Source organism: Protopterus annectens, chromosome 4.part1, assembly GCF_019279795.1.
Source record: "Protopterus annectens isolate FY-2018-M chromosome 4.part1, PAN1.0, whole genome shotgun sequence".
In the NCBI taxonomy this organism is placed as follows: Eukaryota; Metazoa; Chordata; order Ceratodontiformes; family Protopteridae; genus Protopterus; species Protopterus annectens.
Genome location: NC_056734.1, coordinates 504642090 through 504660168, shown reverse-complemented (window position 1 = coordinate 504660168; position 18079 = coordinate 504642090). Strand labels below are relative to the sequence as shown.

The window sequence follows — 18079 nt, the reverse complement described above, 5'->3', positions numbered from 1 at the left end:
TCTACAAGAGGGTAGTGAGACCAGCTATGTTATATGGGTTGGAGACAGTGGCAATGACAAAAAGGCAGGAGTCAGAGCTTAACGTAGCAGAGTTGAAGATGTTAAGATTTGCACTGGGTGTGACGAGGATGGACAGGATTAGGAATAAGTATATTAGAGGGTCAGCCCAGGTTGGAAGGTTTGGAGACAAAGCCAGAGAGGCAAGATTACGTTGGTTTGGACATGTGCTGTGGAGGGATGCAGAGTATATTGGGGAAAAGATGCTAAGGATGAAGCTGCCAGGTAACAGGAAAAGAGGGAGGCCTAAGATAAGGTTTATGGATGTGGTGAGAGAGGACATACAGGTGGTTGGTGTGACAGAGCAAGATGCAGAGGACAGGAAGAAATGGAAACAGTTGATCTGCTGTGGTGACCCCTAATGGGAGCAGCCAAAAGAAGAAGAAGACCATGTTATCAGATGTGCAAATTGAGAGTAGAATCATCTGTGTATTGTATTAAGGTGGCTTGTTTTGTGGAAGTATAGTGTGTTGATGAAAATGTTAGAGGAGAGGACCAAGGATAGAGCCTTGTGGTACAGTGGTGGTGACTGGAAGGTAAGGAGAGAGCACAGAGTGCCATTTTACTGACCGATACCTAGTAGGCAGGTACAGGACAGGACACGATGATGAGAATGGCCCTTTAACATATATTTTAAATCTTGAATTCAGGGTTAAATATGAGAGAGGGTGAGCGTTTTGACTGGGAATTTAGAAATAAGCCATGAGTAGCTTATCCCCTTTTGTTATAACCCATAGATTAATAGTATATGGATTAACTATTTCTAACCATATTATTTTGCCTAGTTACAGTATAAGCCTGAATTGCCACCCCTAGATGTATGATTGAGCTAAAGAGAGTAGGAAGCATTTGTAACCTATGCTTGCTGATCTTGGGATCACAGTGTTTGGTCGAGGGCTTGGTATGCTTCCGTCTAATGGATTTATTAATGACTTGAGTTTGTTTGGGGCATCTGTGTGGGGACGGCTACCATAGCTGCTGTATATTGTATTTTAATCGATTTATAGTGTCTGATGTACCTTGGTGTTCTGTTTGAACTTGGTTAACTCACATTATGTGGGGACGGCTACCTTCGCCACTGTATATTGGATTTTAATTGATTCATAGTGTCTGGTGTACCTTGGTGCTCTGCTTTAACTGGGCTAACTCACAGTATTAAGTCCTGACCATCACTTTAAGACGTACAGTCGAGTGAGTTAGCATAGAGAGCACTTGCGGCTTATGGATTTAGATCATGGACTTGCAGTGAGCAGATAAAACATCTGGTATACCACAGCGTTTTTGCCTCAAATCAAAAGGTTTGGGATGTTATAACTAGATTATCTAAAGCTTTTATATGTAGGCAATTATGTTAGCCATTGTTGAACCCAATTAGGGTATAGAGTTTTTAATATTTTAGCTCGTTAGTTGAAATGTATTTTTAACTTAGTCTGTGTCTGGAAGGTAATGGGCGGGATATAGGCTACAGTCAGCAAACACAGAGCTTTATAGTTTATATTTATTTTTATTGACTGCTAGCTTGTTTTGCTAGGAGCTTATAAAAGATCAGTATCTGAGATGTATTACTAAAATACTGTCTTTATGAGTTTACTGTGCTGATTCGTAGCTAAGCCCATTCGTTGCAATGTTATGGTTTTGTACATTAAGTAACTTGCTTATTAATTTAATTGAGTGGAGTTTATGAATTAAGGTATTGGGCGGGAATAAATGTTGTGTCTTTTGGCTTTTCCCGGTTAGGGGTCGCCACAGCGGAACTCTGGTCCGCTAATGATTGGCAGTAGATTTTTACGTGCTGAGTTGCCGGCCCTGACGAACAACCTTCAACGAAGGTACACCCATTCATGCATGTCTCCTCACAGAAGACACTCTAGCCGAGAATCGAACAGGACAATGTCTTACTGTGAGGCGACAATGCTACCACAGTTTGGAGTGGTGAGTTATCAGGAGAGGGGTGCTGAGTGAATTTTTGACTGGGATGCAAGATTTCTTTAATGGGTATCCAAAATGTTTTAGGGTAGTGTTTAGTATTATTTTGAAAGTTGTTGGTGTTTTTTGTCTTCAGTTGTTTGCTTTTTAGTATGATTTTGCAAATCAGTCTGAAGTTTTCAAGATATTGAGGTGTTTTATATTTTTGCCTTTCTATGCTTTTTCTTTATCCTGCATTAGCATTCTACTCTTTTTGGGTAGCCAAAGTGCATTGTTTGTTTTCAGTCTCTTCCTTCTAGGAGGTATAGGGCTATTTAGGATATTTAGTAAAGTTGTATTGAATTCAATTACAGCATCATCTAAGTGGAGTATTTTAGGAAGTCCCAGTTAATAGATGATAGTGTAGTACTGAACATTTCTTGGTTAAACTTTGAAAGGTACATGTTATTTTATAAATATGCTGTTCATATCATTAACGTTTGGAGGAGAGGGGAAGACAAGGGAGAGAGCTAACTGTAAGTAAAACAACCTTTTGCTCTTAACAGTAATGTTTTTATAGTGCATGATATCTGCATGCTATAAAGTAATGCTTTCTCAGTTATTTTGAAGTGTAATGGGGATACTAAAGTAAACAGATGCCCCTGTTTTTTTTATTTTCTCTTTCTCCTTATTCACTTAAGAAATGTAGGCACTGGAGTGTAAAACAAAAAAGTCGGTTCAAAAGAGTGTGATACAAGAAAAATGTATGTGCTTTTTCTCATTCTTGCATGGGGAATGACTTGATTAAGGCTCCTGGCTTTATTTAATAAGTTTTAAGAGAAAAAAAATAATAAGATCATTGGGCATTATAAAGCTCTCCTCTAGCTAATAAACAAACACTTGTAAAAACAACTCTCTATTTGTTTATGTTTCCATGGAGACAGTCTGATAAATAGCAATAAAAACACAATATTTCTTTCGTTCAATGGTTTTCTTTCAATGGCTAGGAGAGCAATAAAGATAAGACAAACCCAGAAATCACACAATAGAAGCACATGCTGTTCCATGTGTCTTAGCATGGATAATCCTTCCTTTTAGGGTAACCCAAGTCTGTGAGTGTGGCCGTCAGTTTGGTGCATCATCATCATCAGCCCCCCTTTTCCCATTTTCTATATGGGGTCAGGGTATCATGTTAACTGTTGCCATCTCTCTCGATTCAGTGTCACACTCCTGCCTTCAACACTCATGCCTGACTGTCGCAGAGCTTCTGTCACACAATCCATCCACTTCTTTGCTGGATGTCCTCATCTCCTCTTACCTTCTTCCTGTCTGTCACAAATCTTCTTCACCAGATTGTCTTCTGCTTTCCTGCATGTGTCCGAACCACTGTAATCTGTTCTCTCTGATATTTTCTGCAAGTTTGGGGCAACTGCTCCTATTAGGAAGGCATAACTTCTATATTTGAAGATGTACATAGTTTGTGTTAATATTAAGTTAATAGGTTTTTGGGGTGTATTGGGGGTCCATTTTTTGAGGATTTTCAGTAAAACAAAGTTTTTAAGATGTGACAGTCTTAAATGGATATAACAAGAAACAACTGTATAAAAGGTGAATATTTATGTGCATGTAACACAAAAGCTGGAACTAGATACTTAAAGCTGTTACAAATATCTTTTCAACATAATGACCATTTCAATACTATCTTTAAATGTTAATGGTCTCACAGATATTTAAAAAAAGAATAGTGGACTATATTAAAAATGCAGAGTGCAAATAGCTATGCTACAGGAGACATAGTTGAAAAGAATTGAACATGTGAATTTGATAAAGAAAGGTTTTCAGGATGTTTTTTTAGTGGAATACCTTAGACAGAGGAAAAGAAGAGTACTTTTATTAATTGCGAGAGGAGCACCAATAGTGATAGAAGTGGATTATAAATATGATGATAGATGTGTAGTAGTAAGGGGCTACTGGCAATGGAGGAGGATTACACTGGCATGTATTTATATTCCACCTAAAACTGCTATAAAGGAGCTTAAGAAAGTTCTGGGAGAAATCAGTTTTCAGCAGGTAATATTACTTATAGGTGGGAACTAGACTTTGATGTACAGCAGGGAAGATGCATCTAGGATGGCCCAGAAGGGAAAAATATAACAAAGGAGGGTGGATTTTTGAAGAAATTTATAACAGTATTTGGCATGGAAGTTGTGAATTCAATAGTAGGAGTTTGTAGTGAATTTACAAAGTATTCCCATAAGATACAAAAATTGGGCTAGGCTAGACAAAACCTACATTGCACAGGAACATGTGCATTTAATCGAAAGTTTTGATACTCATCCAATAACTATTTCAGATCATGCGCCAATTTTTTTTCTTTTTGTTATTTGCACTATATTTAGAACCATTGGCAAAGAAAATAAGAGACTCAGAAATTCAAGGATATAATTGGTATGGTAGTCAAGAAAAGGTGTGTCTGTCTGCAGATGATATTTTATGCCTGATAAAACCAGAAAAGGATATTTCAGTGTTGTGAAACATTTTGAGGCAGTAGTTTCAAATCTTTTGGTGTACAAAAGTAATGAAGCTAAAACAAAGGCAATAGCTGTAAATTATGTATCCACACAGAAAATGATTTAGCAATATCCATATTTATGGGGACATGATAAAATGAAGTACTTAGGAGTATGGATTAAAAAGGATTGTGGTGTGCCAGCTAAGAATATGTGGGAAGATACTAAAAAATAATACAAAAACTGAGAAATTGGAAGCTCTGTTATATGGATATGGATAGCAAGATACAATCAGTTAAAATATTTTAGTCTCTTTCTTTAGTTTTATACACAGATTAGGCATATTTTTGTCAACCATAAGAGAAGTTTTGGATAGCAATTAATAAATAGCTCAAGAATTTTATCTGGGAGGGGAAGTCAGCAAGAATCAAGTGAGGTGAGGTGATTCTTCCAGTTGAACAGGTTGGTTTGGGATTGCCAGATTTGAAGGGGTATTTCAGAGCTACACAGTTAAGTCTCCTATAGAGAAACCTTTAATTCAAAGTGAAAAAGGATGATGAAGAAATGGGGGGAGCTCAAGAAAAAAGGAGAAACTAGGATTTTGGATGCAGGTCCTTAATGAAAATAACATTATGCAGAATATTATATTCATAAAGTAGCAGAAAGTATTCTAAGAACTCAGCCAACATGGGAATGCAGACAGGAGATCCTGCCGATAGGAAAGAGTGCAGTTAGGGATACAGACGATAGGTAAGTGGGGGCTGAAATTTATTAGTGAAAACTGGTAAAATAACCAAGGTATTAGGAGCAAAAATTAGACAGGGAAAGATAATAGAATGGGAAGAGGCCAAGAATTTATTTGGATTGCAGGATAGAGACTAATATCAAGGGTATAGACAAAGAGAAAGAACTGGGGCATCCTAAGTGAAAGACCAGCACTGGTAGAACTTTTAGTAGAATCTAGAACAAAAGCTGTTAAAAAAAGGAGTAATTAGTATAGCATACAAAATATTGCATGATAAATATAAGAATTAGAGGAGGTTAGAAAAGACTGGGAAGAGAAATTGGATAAGCATTTCACAAAGAAACAATTGTCCAATGGTGTTAGAACTGGGAAAATACACCTGTAAAAGTGAAGAACTGTATATTTTCAATACTTTGTGTTTAGAAGTACAGCTTACAATTAGAAGAATGTTCCATCTGCCTCCAGCAGAAATTCTGTGGCTGCATTGCAGATCAGCAAAAAAAAAATGAAAGTATAGCCCCCGCCCCCAAAGCTAGTGAATAGTCAAGAAGACTGAATAAATTACAGTGTACCCCATTTTTACACAGCAGGAAAGATGCATTAAAGATATTTATCTCTGTCACTTTTCTGGAAGAGGAGAAAGATGACAAGTCTAATGCTGTCATAGATAGCAGTTAAGGTATTAGTGTGAGCTTAGAAAGAATTTGTCATTTGTGCTTTACAGGGAAGCAAGGTTGTACAGAGACTGTAGAGTCATATATTACAACATGAAGCATTGGTGAGTTACATGATTCATTAATAAGAGAGAGAATGATTTATGTTAGAAGAAACAAACAAATAGCAAACATGCTATTATGAGTAACTGACCTGACTTTAGCAGAAGCTGTGGGTTTATGTAGATCAAGCAAAATTACAAGTGCACAGTTAAAAGAATGTATTGAAGCAATATGTATACGATTAAATGTAATTTGGACTAAAAAGAAAAATGAGAAATTAAGAAAGCATCATAAAATTTGCTCAAATGAATTTGTATGCTGTTTAACTGAAGCATGAAAATGTGATGTTTTTTGTAAGCACTGAAGTGAAAAGAATCAAGTGAAGTCTGAAAATGCTTCAGAGGCACCGAGAAGATATAAGTCAGAGTGTTAACAAAAAAATACTCCCAATTAGTAAGGAAACTATTGAATTTAAACAAGACAAGAGGACATGGTGCAGTATTTATTTGTAGAGACCTTTGAAGGATTCTGGTTCTCAGGTGCTGAAAACAAAGGAGTATGCACAATATTACCATATTCAATGCACCAGATGGCGCTACTAAGTTAAACTTGCCTAACAATAAATATAAAATATGATGCTGTCTTTTTCATTCTTCCTCGATGAATGTGTTATGGATCCTATCCTCTGTCTCGGACACATACTTCAGACTTTGGATCCAATTCTTGAACTCCTCCCTTTAGCCACAATCCCTTGTCCATCCCCAGTACCAAATCAAACCTTACACTGGTACAGAGCTGAACACAACAAGGCAAATTGCTTCTTTGCCTCATCACATAGTTATACTGAGAGCTCAGGTTCATCAACTTCTATCTCATCTGACTCCTCCAACCAGGCTAATTCTCCTAGCTTTGGGGTCTATGGCAGCACGAATAGTTCTAGTTCCCTTTAGCAAACTACTTTACACACGTAATTCAATGGATTCTAGCTGTTCAGTGGTCTGTTCTTCAACAACCTGTATCCTCTCCAGTCAAGGTTACACAAATATGCAAACACCATATTCATTGGTGGATCCAGTCAGAAGACACTTACAAAGGCCAGCCCTTTGTCTTTCCTCCCTCGCTGGCCACAGTGATCAGGGACCCCTCCCAATTGAGATGTGGGGGCATTATGTGCGAAGGGTGGTTCAAGGCACGTGGTCTCCTCAAGAGACCAATTTGCATATCAAGATCCTGGAGATGACATCAGTCCTTTTAGTGTTGCAGGCATTTCAGGATTCTCTTCCTGTAGGGACTGTTGTGATTCAAACCAATAACATGTCTGTAGCCTGTTACAGCAATAAATAAGGGAGAACTCGTTCTTATCCTCTTTGCAGGGAGGCCATGAGAGTGTGGCAGTTGACGATATCCTCCAACTACTTTCCAGTAGCTATGCACATTCTGGGGAAATCAAGCATACTAGTGGTCAAACTCAGTTGGCCCATTCTGATGCCTCACTAGCGGTCCCTGTCAGTCAGTAGTTGAGGAAATTTTCTGTCATTGGGGCCAACTTTGCTGCAACCTTTTTGCATCCCCCCCGCACAACAAGTGCAGCAGGTATTTTGCCCTGATTCCCCCTCAAGGGAAGTCACTGAGAGATGCTGTAATCCACATTTGGCCATCCGGTCACCTTTATGCTTATCCCCCCCTCCTTTACTCCCAGCATTTCTACAGATGCAACTCTGTTGAAGAACACTATTATCCTCATTACTCCTTTCTGGCCTCAGCAGTTATGGTTCCCCTTCCTTTGGTCTCATCTTTATTATCCTCCCTGGATAGTGGGTCCAACTCCAGATCTTCACTCACACTCCTCAGGGATGAATCGTCTCAATATCTCAGCCCTCAAGCTAACCGCATGGTTTCTTCAATTCCAATAATAGCCAAACATCCCAGGTTTTCTTCTCCAGTATGTACCATTTTATTATCCTCACTAAAAGACTCCTCCAAAAAGGTTTACAAGAGCAAATGGGATAGATTTTCCCTTTGGGCATTAAAATGGTGACCCTTTTAATGCCCCTGTTTCTGCTATTCTTGGTTTTCTGGCGGCTGTTTTCAGAGGAGCTATTTTTTGTGTGATTAAACTACAAGTTGGCAGCCATATCAAATTTTCATTCAGGAGATAAAAAATATTGTTTGGCTTATTCCAAGTTATGCAAGGCTTTCTTGAAAGGTACTTTCCGCCTTAGACCCCCAGTAAAAGATCCTTCACCTCCTTGGGACTTGCCAGTACTATAAGGATTGACTCAAAAACCCTTTGAACCTTCAGCAAAAAAATATTTAAAGTGTCTATCTTGGAAAACAGCCCTTTTAATAGCTATCAGTTTTGCCAGAAAGATTTCTGAACTCCAGGGTTTTTAATCAAAGGTTCTACATTATTTTCCATAAAGACTGGGTTACTTTATGAACTAACCCTTCCTTTTTACCTAAAGCGGCTTCTGAATCTAACATTAACCAATCCATTCATTTACTGTTTTCTGTTCCAAAATTTTCAAATATAGGAGAATACATGCTACATCTTCTGAATGTGCACCAGCAATTACGTTTTTATTTACACAGAACTAAAGATTTTTGTCTCCTCCTTAAGTTGACTGGGTTATCCAGTATCTAAAGTTACAATGGCTAAATGAATAACTAATTGCATTTCTTGGATCTTTTCCAATAAGGCATTTCTCTACCAGGGCTACCTAAAGCCCACTCATCTAAATCCATGGCTTCCTTATCTGCTTTTTGGTTAAGAACATCTATTGATGATATTTACACAGCAGCCACATGGTCCAATGCTCACACATTTGTTACTAATTACAAATTGGACCTAATCTCCAGAGACGGAGCTGCCTTTGGTTCAGTGGTTTGCTGAAATATCCTTCCATGAAGGCCATCCAAGAGTCATGTAGATGGGGGTCTGTGTCCCTTTCACTGAGGAAGAATGAAAAGGACAACATCAGATTTAAAAGTTATGTACTCACCATAACTAGGCATCTGTGTTGTCAGTTTTCATTCTTCCTCAACCCCCCTTCCATCCCACTCCTATAGTCTTCTCAAGTGACCTGTTGGTTTTATTATTGAAACCTATAGTTCCAGGTTTGAGCCCTATTCTATTATCTTTTCCTTTCTCTAACTTCTTAATGTGGACTTTATTGCAACAAACTCGATCTGAGGTACTGGAAATGGAGCAGGGCATAATGGGTTGAGGGATGAGCTCAATAGTTGGATCCAAAGTTTGAAGTATGCAGCGGAGTCAGATTTAAGGATTAGATCCATAATCCATTCATTGAGGAGGAATGAAAATGGACAACACAGATGGCTAGTTTATGGTGAGTACATAAGTTGTACAACACTCTTTCAAATTATAGTCTGTTGATAAAAAAAAAATCTCCTAATGGCTGGGTCATTTGGCCTGTGGGAAGGTGGAAATACTACAGTTAATTCATGATATTAATGTGCTTGTATGTACAACAGTGATATAAATATCTTTGGTGCTGTGCAGAGACACAACACAAATGTTCTATATGACTTTATTTGCAGGGTTACTAAGTTTGCCAAAATAATAATAATATATGTAAATAGCGTCTGATTCAATGCTGGTGACACATACTTGAAGGAATATACCAGTAGCTCTCAAGTAGAACTGAAAAGAAATTGAAGTGACTGGAAAGCTTGTGTGTCCTTAAGGAACAGTATGGTCACTGTTGTAAAACAAAATAATGTTTGGTTTGCACTTATCCACAAAAATATGAATAAAGTGGTTAAGGGAGAACATTTTAAATGTGTTTATAGCTGAAAAAGTGGTCTGTACAATTCCAAATGCTAACTTTTTTGAGTCCTAAATGCAGGCCCTGTTTTTTTTAAATTACATAAAGCCAGCCAAAGCAAACCTCAACTGTTATATATTTATAATGCATAAAAAAAAAACCTACAGATCCTGGAAACGCTGAGGATAAACTGTTTATTTTAAAATTACAAAAAGCTTTCTGATCAGTATCCTTCATCAGTGTGTGCATACAAAGAAAAACTAGCATTCAGTTAATTAATGCATTTAAATCAAAAATATATGACACATGCCCCCCAATCATGAACTATTCCCAATTAGTCTGTTTCAGTTCTTAAAAATGCAATGCATGTATTTGTATTTAAAAGAACGTTCTAATAGATACAGTAAAACTAATTTTACAGGAAATGTACCTATGCAGCATGCATTCTGTAAGAAAATCAACTCAATATAATATCAAAAAATATTCTTCGAACACATTTGTTTCTTTTTTAAAATAAGCTGAATGCTAACAGCACTGTTAATGCCAGGCTCAGAGTCAGCTTGTAAATGAATAATCCACCCATACTCGCAGATTTCCAATTTATTATTCAGATCACTACCCTGTATAGTTTTATTTAGAACATTAGCTACCCTGTAAAAAAACTTCATGGCCCACCCCCTGTTCAGATATATGCCTAGCCAGGGCATTAGTGATAATATTCTTATGCATCTCATTATTCAATCAGTTTAAAGTGTGTTTGTATATAATTTTAAAGGGAGTGTCACATTTAAGCTATACAGATTTAATGCTAATGTGATAGTTACAGTGTTCTGCACGTTATATGGTACTCCTTTCTTTTACAAGAATCTCAGTTGCAATACAGTCTTCACTGAGGTTATATCACATCTTATATGCTTATTTTATTCATTAAATGTCCAGATCCAGCAGTAGAAGATAAGCATGATAAGTCAAGTGTTGTGCATTGCAAGTATTTTGGCAGAAGACCAGAGGCATCTGCTTTAAGTGATTATAGGATAGACTTTGTTTCTATAGTAGTCCTTGTTGCTAATGCGTTGTCTGTGTCCTTAAATGTTTGATGAATAAATAGCAATATCTGGTAATTACCTTGTCTTGTCTTCTGTATTTATTTAATAACAGTGTATTTGTTGCCCAGACAGAATATTTTTCAGTTTCCACTGCTTTATGGCTCATGTCTTAGGAACCTTGCAAGACAGTTGGGTTGGTTCATTCTAGCTAGACCCCAACAATTCCCCAGCTTTGTTCACTATCAGGAAAGCTCTAGGCTTGTACATGGTTCTGCTGTTGGACACCCAATGTAGTAAGGTTTGAGAAAACTAAGATGTTAAAAAATGTCAAGGGCACAACTCTTGCTATCAGTGTTCATTACTAAGCATGGTCCTTTCTCACCAGACAGAAGCAGCTATATCATCTCAGTAGTTATAACATGGTTTTGGTTCATATAATTCATAGAGTCATACTAGGTATACAGTCTGTGAAACCAAAGAGAACCTAGTCCAATTTCCCAATTGCCCCGAAGAACTGTCTGGTTAAGTGACTTGCTTAAGGTCACATTATAGGCAAATGGGGGCTAAGGAAATCAAACCTGGACTGCAGGAAGCATCTTGTTGCTGCTGATTGCCTAAATCATATTCTCCAAATGCCAGATTGGTAATTTTCGGAAATTGATTTGTAACTCTGTTCCTTATCTCCCATAAATTGTCAGATTTCTGGTTTTAATGCCATTCCTCATGCATTGATGATTTCTGCAGTGGTGACACTAGGTTACTGTTTTACAGCCAAGGTCTTCAGACTTTGCATATGCTTTACTTGAGATCCATACAGCCCTGGAAATTGGGAAGGATAGGCCCCGTCTAGCTTGTATGTCAGCCTTCCCATCATATTCCATTAATGTGTTACGTAAACTTTCTATCCAGTCTGTGAGCTCCAGTTGTTCTTGGAAAATAAAAGTTGGTGAGTGCATACATCACCCATGATAACTGGATGTGTGATTTGTACATTTTTTAAACTGGGGCTTTGAACATAAACTACGCATTTGGCAATTTGGGGACTGCTGTTTATATGTTTACAACAGACATTATTTTAGCTACTACATTAAAAAAAAACTTCAGTGCTTTATTGCAATGTCTGCTATCAAAGGATTCAACAATATCACTTATTTCTGTATAATGTAAAATATTGCTAAACTTAATTAGTATGTGGTGTGCATCCAAGATTTACTGTCAGAAGGCTACTTCAATACTAACTGTGCTGGATTAGATTGTTTTTTTATTGTTTAGTAAATTAAATTCACAAATGAGCATGGAATTGTGTTTACCAGTGATCATATATGTTTTAGAGGATCGTGCTGCGTATCTGTTTTTAAATGGCCCACAACACACATAAGTCACTTAGATCCTGCTGCAATAATATTTCAGCTTATTGATACAGGCATGAAATGTCTATGCCACATCAACAGATCTAACAGATTCACCACAGATGAGCCTAATTTGTTTGGCTTCCACTACCCTTTGTGCATGCCCAACAGAGGAACTGCTCTAACAATTGAATAGGTTTTCTTTTTTAGAGCCTGTGATATGAGGGCAAATTTAAAGAGTACTGACATTGACAAATATAGACAATAGTATGCGATGTAATAGACATACAAATCATAAGGGCAGAAAAAATAGTATTCTGCAAGAGCAGGGTATATGTTATGGCCAAGAAAAAATGCTTTTTCAGAAGAAAAGGTACCAACAGTGTATAATGCTAAAAATTCTTCTCCATTTTACTGTATGAAAGAAAAGCAATATGTACATAAGTAATATGCAAGGGGGCAGTATGTACATACGTAATATGCAAGGAGCAGTATGTACACAAGTAATATGCAAGTGGTAGAAGTTATTCCCTTGAATTGTATGGCACCTAATATGTAAAGGATTTATGGAGTCACTTTGCATATCAAGTATGTCCATTATTTTGCTGGATCTCATTCATGGATGTCTCACTGATTACATCCTATCCCAATACAGCCTACTAACCAACTATTTCCTTTTCCTCAAAAGTCACCACAAAAGAAATAATGAAAAACTGTAAGCGAAGCATTTTGGTGAGAAAGGAGGATGTAGCATATTTGTCAACTACTATGATTTTTGCTGTCAAATTTTGCCTTGCTCATCCTGGTTGTATTGATTGTCTTCTTAAAGTTAGACCATTCTAAGACTGTTTACAGTTGCATACATGTTAAACTGTAAAACTAAGTCTGTGTAACGTTTTCTTATTTCTAATTATACGTGGTTGATTGTAGAACCCTGTGTGAAAAACAAGAATATATTCTTCTTTCAGACCCTCTCATCTTTTATGATATTAAAGGCCAGTTCTATGATTTTTAATGCTCAGAGATTGAGGGTTAATGAGATGCAGCCCACCATGTACCCTCATTATATGGGTTTGGATCCTCCTATCACCATGCTGCTTACATTTAAAAACTCAGATTTCACAGTACAAAAGTGTAAAATCTATGTGCAAGACTTTCATTCAGTCCTTGACTAAACAATCTCAGTGAAAATCATCACCATCAGTACAACGAGCTCCTGAGAAGATGTTCTTGTTGAGCTGTCTTATGATGCTCCCATTTTATTTTACTTCTCTGTTAAACGTACATGTATATTTGAACCTTAGGGGAATTGTGCCATTCAGACAAGTGCACTGGTATATTTACTTTGCCATGGAAGACATTTTTGTGCTGTGCAAAGTTTCCATGCTTAATAAATGGGCTTAATAATCTGTTTATTGGATTTAATATTAGAATAAATTAAAAAGAAACTAGCAATGATTTTTTATGGTGACAAGGAATGAATTGATCTGATTATGTGAAAAGGTGAAACCTTTTGCTGAGTACCAAATATTGCTACTCATGGACTGTGCTTTCAGCATTTTAATAGGGCTGTAATTTACTTCTTATCCAAGTTCTGTTGCCTCTTTACTTTTCAGGAGTTTACAGGTTACTTGCAGAAGCACGATGAGGTCCTTACAGAACTGGAAAAAGCCACCAAGCGCCTGCGGAAACTGGAGACTGTTTACAAAGAGTTTGAGCTGCAAAAGGTGTGTTATCTGCCTTTGAACACTTTCCTCCTGAAACCTATCCAACGACTGATGCACTATAAGCTAATCCTGGGGAGACTGTGCAAGCACTATTCACCAGACCATCGAGACTATGTGGATTGCAAAGGTAAGCAACAGAACGTGCTAAGAGTTTTCCTTTTATATCACTCAATGTGCAGTAACTGGAGGTTAGGGTTAGCTGCAGCAAGTAGCAGGAAACTTGGAAAGAGCTTACACTGCTGCCTGGTTAAAGTATCCCATGATGTGAGTCCTTCATTCCATGTGTGTGTGACTGGATTAGCATGTGTGAAGCATGTCCCATGATGTGAGTCCTTCATTCCATGTGTGTGTGACTGGATTAGCATGTGTGAAGTGTCATACCTTTCAATGGTCCAGAATTTTGCAGAATGTCCAGATATTTACCTCATGTTTTTTCATCATACAAATTTGTGATTTTTCTGACAAATCATTGAGGATTTAAGTGACTTCATAATAACGGGCTTTTGAGTTTCAGACTTCATATCCTTCAGAAAAATGGAAGTTAATGTAAAACCTGATATTTTATCAGCTTTCTTGTTTATGGCAACTGTATCTTAAAATCTGTCCTTTATCTTGGGCATTTCACCCTCCATTACGTTTGGCTTTGTCCAGAATTCTTGAGTTAATGGTTTGAGAGGTGTGAGAAGTAACAGTACAGTAAAAACATTAACACCTCAAGAATTCATGTGGCAAACAAAAAGCAGTTGAAATGAGAGGCAGAGGGAATAAAAAAGAAGTAAGGTATTAGTTAATTTGGTTTTGCCGCTCATGCAGTATGTATGGAAACTGTGAAAAGTACACAAGTGAAGCCGTCATTACCTTCTATCAAACTGTTTCAGTTTTCCACATAGTGTTATCTTGCATGGGAAAGAAATTAAGAGAATACAACTTTTACTTAGAGAAGAAGTAAATGTGAGGCTTCTTTCTTCATATTTTGTATATTTTTCACTGTATAGACTACTTGTATAGTAGTCAGTATGTTTCCTTTGGTTAACAAACCACTTCAGTTAGAAATAGAAGAGAATGTAACAAGGAACAAATCCCCCGGAGACACCAGATTTGAGTGAACCATGATTTACTAAATGCTGACTGCTATAACAATGTGCATGCATCACCTGCTCTGGTTAATTGTGCATGTCAGAAGAACTGCAGTATATACTTTCTGGGATCACAGTGAATACAGAAATGCAAAACGTTATCTGTACATTTATATTTGACATATAATTAAATTAATTATTGTAATTAACTTCTACTTATTGTTAAACAATTCTTAACTGCAATATTTAATATCTGAATTATAGTTATACTATATCATTTCCTGGGTCATGGATGAAAAGAGTCTCTGGGACTTCTGCACATGCACATTTACTGGTACTGGATTCCAGGAGTGGTAATCCAAGTGTACATACATACTGACAAGTTACATATCACAGCACATAGAAGTTTTAGCTTGTTAGACATAGTAAAATGCAAGTTATAGTTTGCATACTTGGATTACCCATTGTCTGAAAAGCATGAGCATGTGTAAAACTTAGATTTATCATCTTTGTGCTAAAGGTGGTATATTCTGTTGTCTGTCATATGTCTCTAGGAAGCTGGCTCCCAACAGGTGAGAATGATCATCAGAAAGGTATTTTTTGCTACCACTTTTATGAATTAGGGTGTTAGGAGTGTTACATTTCTTTAGCTGTATAGGTCATAGGTGTGGGGAGAACAGCAAGTTTGGACTGTAATTTAGATTGGTATATATTACAGAGATGTTTAAAGGTGAGTGATGAGAGAAGGATTGCTTGGGCAGTTACTAGAAGCCAATATGCCTTGCTAAGTGTGAGAAAGTAATGTTAATTTCTTGGTGAAAAATGCATGAATCTGCAGATGGCATTAACAGCTGTTTGTATCTTGAGTATTCTGAACAGAGTTAAGGACTGTGAAGAGAATGGTATATTCAAGTCTGGGAATTAAAATGTTTTTGTCGATTGCATTTCTGGCATTTTCAGTTACGTGATTGGACATTAGGTAGCAAGGCTTGAGCTGGTGTGTAATTTCTGAGCAAATATTCTCTTTGTGGGATTTGAAGGACAGTGTTGGGTTAAGGGACACACCAAGGTGTCTGTTATCTTGCGGCATTTCTTTCTTTTGTGGATTGTAATTGTAGGTGGCAGTGTAGGAGAGAATCATGATTTTGAATTACTGGAGAAAAGCATTGCTGCTGTGTTTGTAGCATTAAGACTAAGGCGACTTATACAGAGCAAGTCATTACTTGATTTTAGATGTTTAAATGTGAGACTGATTCATTTAGGAGTATATCATCTGCATACCTAGTATTTGCTGGAAATACCTAATTTAAGCTTCAAAAAATAAGCTGCCATGCAATTCATAGTGACTCCTTTAACTTATGACCTCTTGCTAACATTGAATCACCTATTTGTGCCTGCTAATGTGATAACACAGCTGCAACCACTTTCAACTGTTCAAGGCAAAAGATGTAGGAATAAAGCAATCATTAGTAAAACAGCAGAAGGAAAGGAGTCGTTTTTGGTCCTGGGATTCTTTTTCCATCTTAAGTGAGGGAAGCACTGAAGGCAGTGTCACCACTTAACATGGGAGCAGGGGAACCGAGGTAAATTTTTATGAGTCTACTGTCGTGAGTGATAAGTAAAATGATATGAGTTCCTGGTGAAGTATGGTAGGGAAAAGAAGAAACTGTGGATATGTAGGGGCACACACAAAGAAATAAGGGTCAGACAGCTGAAAGTTTTGTTCAAAATCCACAGCATCATTACATCAGTCCCAAGAGTAGGTGAAATATTTACAGTACATGAACGGGCAGGATATTGTAGTACCTGATAAGTTGCTGATGATGTACGTAACTATACCATACATTTCCTATAGTGGCTGGGCTGTGATATTTTCTGAAGTTTGCATTCTTTTTCAAAAAACAGGTTTAAACTATTCCAGGCTCCACAAAGTGTGCTCTTCACTTTTCCCCTTAGAACTGTTCAAACTCTCAAAGTAATCACTCTAGTCTCTTTCTAAAGCCCTGCACTTGCTCAGCTCTTATAAGGAAACACTAACTAACTAAAGCACTACACCCTCCTTGACTTCTCATAAGTATTAGGCTCCCTATTGGTCCTTCCTGATCAAGTGAAAAATCAGTTCCTTTCCCTAATCTGATCAGTAATAAATCAGTTCCCTATACTAATCTGGTATGTCCAAGGGTCAGTTTCAAGGTTACTCTCCAGTCCAGCTGGTGAATCTGGGAATTTTGAGGCAATGTTACAATTGCCTTATGTACACAGACAACCCTCTCCTCCTTCCAACAAACTCTAATACATGTGAGAGATGCAGTTACACAGCCAAACTGGAGGCAGAGCTCTCTCAACCCAAGACTGGCACAGTCAGTCAGGAGGAAAAGGTAACCACCCACACCACAAATCCAGTCTCACACAGACCTATTGCATCTGCATACCCAACACATAAACACACAAAAACATACTCGGAGGCTCTAAATAAAAATCTGCCTAAACAGCAAAGACCTCCTAAGCAGATATCCAAGCAACAGCCACCCCTCAACAATACCCATGAATCACATATCTCACAAAATCAGTGTGCCTCACAGTCACAGCCCTTAAGGTCAAACAACACACCAAATACACTTGTTATAGGGGACTCTGACATCCCGCTCACCAAACTGAACAAGGAGAAGTTCACTGTAAGCTGCCTGTCGGATGCCAGGATCCGCCACATAACGCAAGCACTCAGGCCACTCCAAAGCAAGTAAAAGTATGACTCTGTCATTGTCATGCTGGTGTGAATGACCTGAGACATACCTCCCTGGACTACATGAAAAGAGACCTAGAGGAGCTTTCTGACCATGTAGCCCAGGCTGGTATGACCCTGACCTTGAGTAGCATCTTGCCCTCACCAAGAATGATGCCACAGTATAAAGACAAAATTATCAGTTTCAACAATTGGCTAAAGTATTGGTGTCATTCAAAGGGGATCCAGTGTCTGTCAGCCTGGGATGACATGCTCAATAAGCCACGTTGCTTTGCTAGGGACGGCTTGCACCTGTCACCCTTAGGCTTTCGTATACTGGCCAAGGCTCTTGCCACTCCGATAGTGCCTTTTTTAGGCAAGGCTCAAAAGACAAACCCACCTCCATAGACAACCCAAGGCTAAAAAAAACTAAAGGTA

At 37.8% G+C, this 18079-nt stretch overlaps 1 protein-coding gene across 1 annotated transcript in view; it reads left to right on the top strand.

Annotated features, from left to right (window-relative positions):
* LOC122801240 (FERM, ARHGEF and pleckstrin domain-containing protein 2-like) overlaps positions 1-18079 on the top strand; it is a 963231-nt gene that overhangs the window by 467319 nt on the left and 477833 nt on the right. The window contains exon 7 of the mRNA XM_044070791.1: positions 13733-13970. Within this exon, the coding sequence (XP_043926726.1) occupies positions 13733-13970 (238 nt within the window). The remainder of the gene's footprint in view (positions 1-13732; positions 13971-18079) is intronic.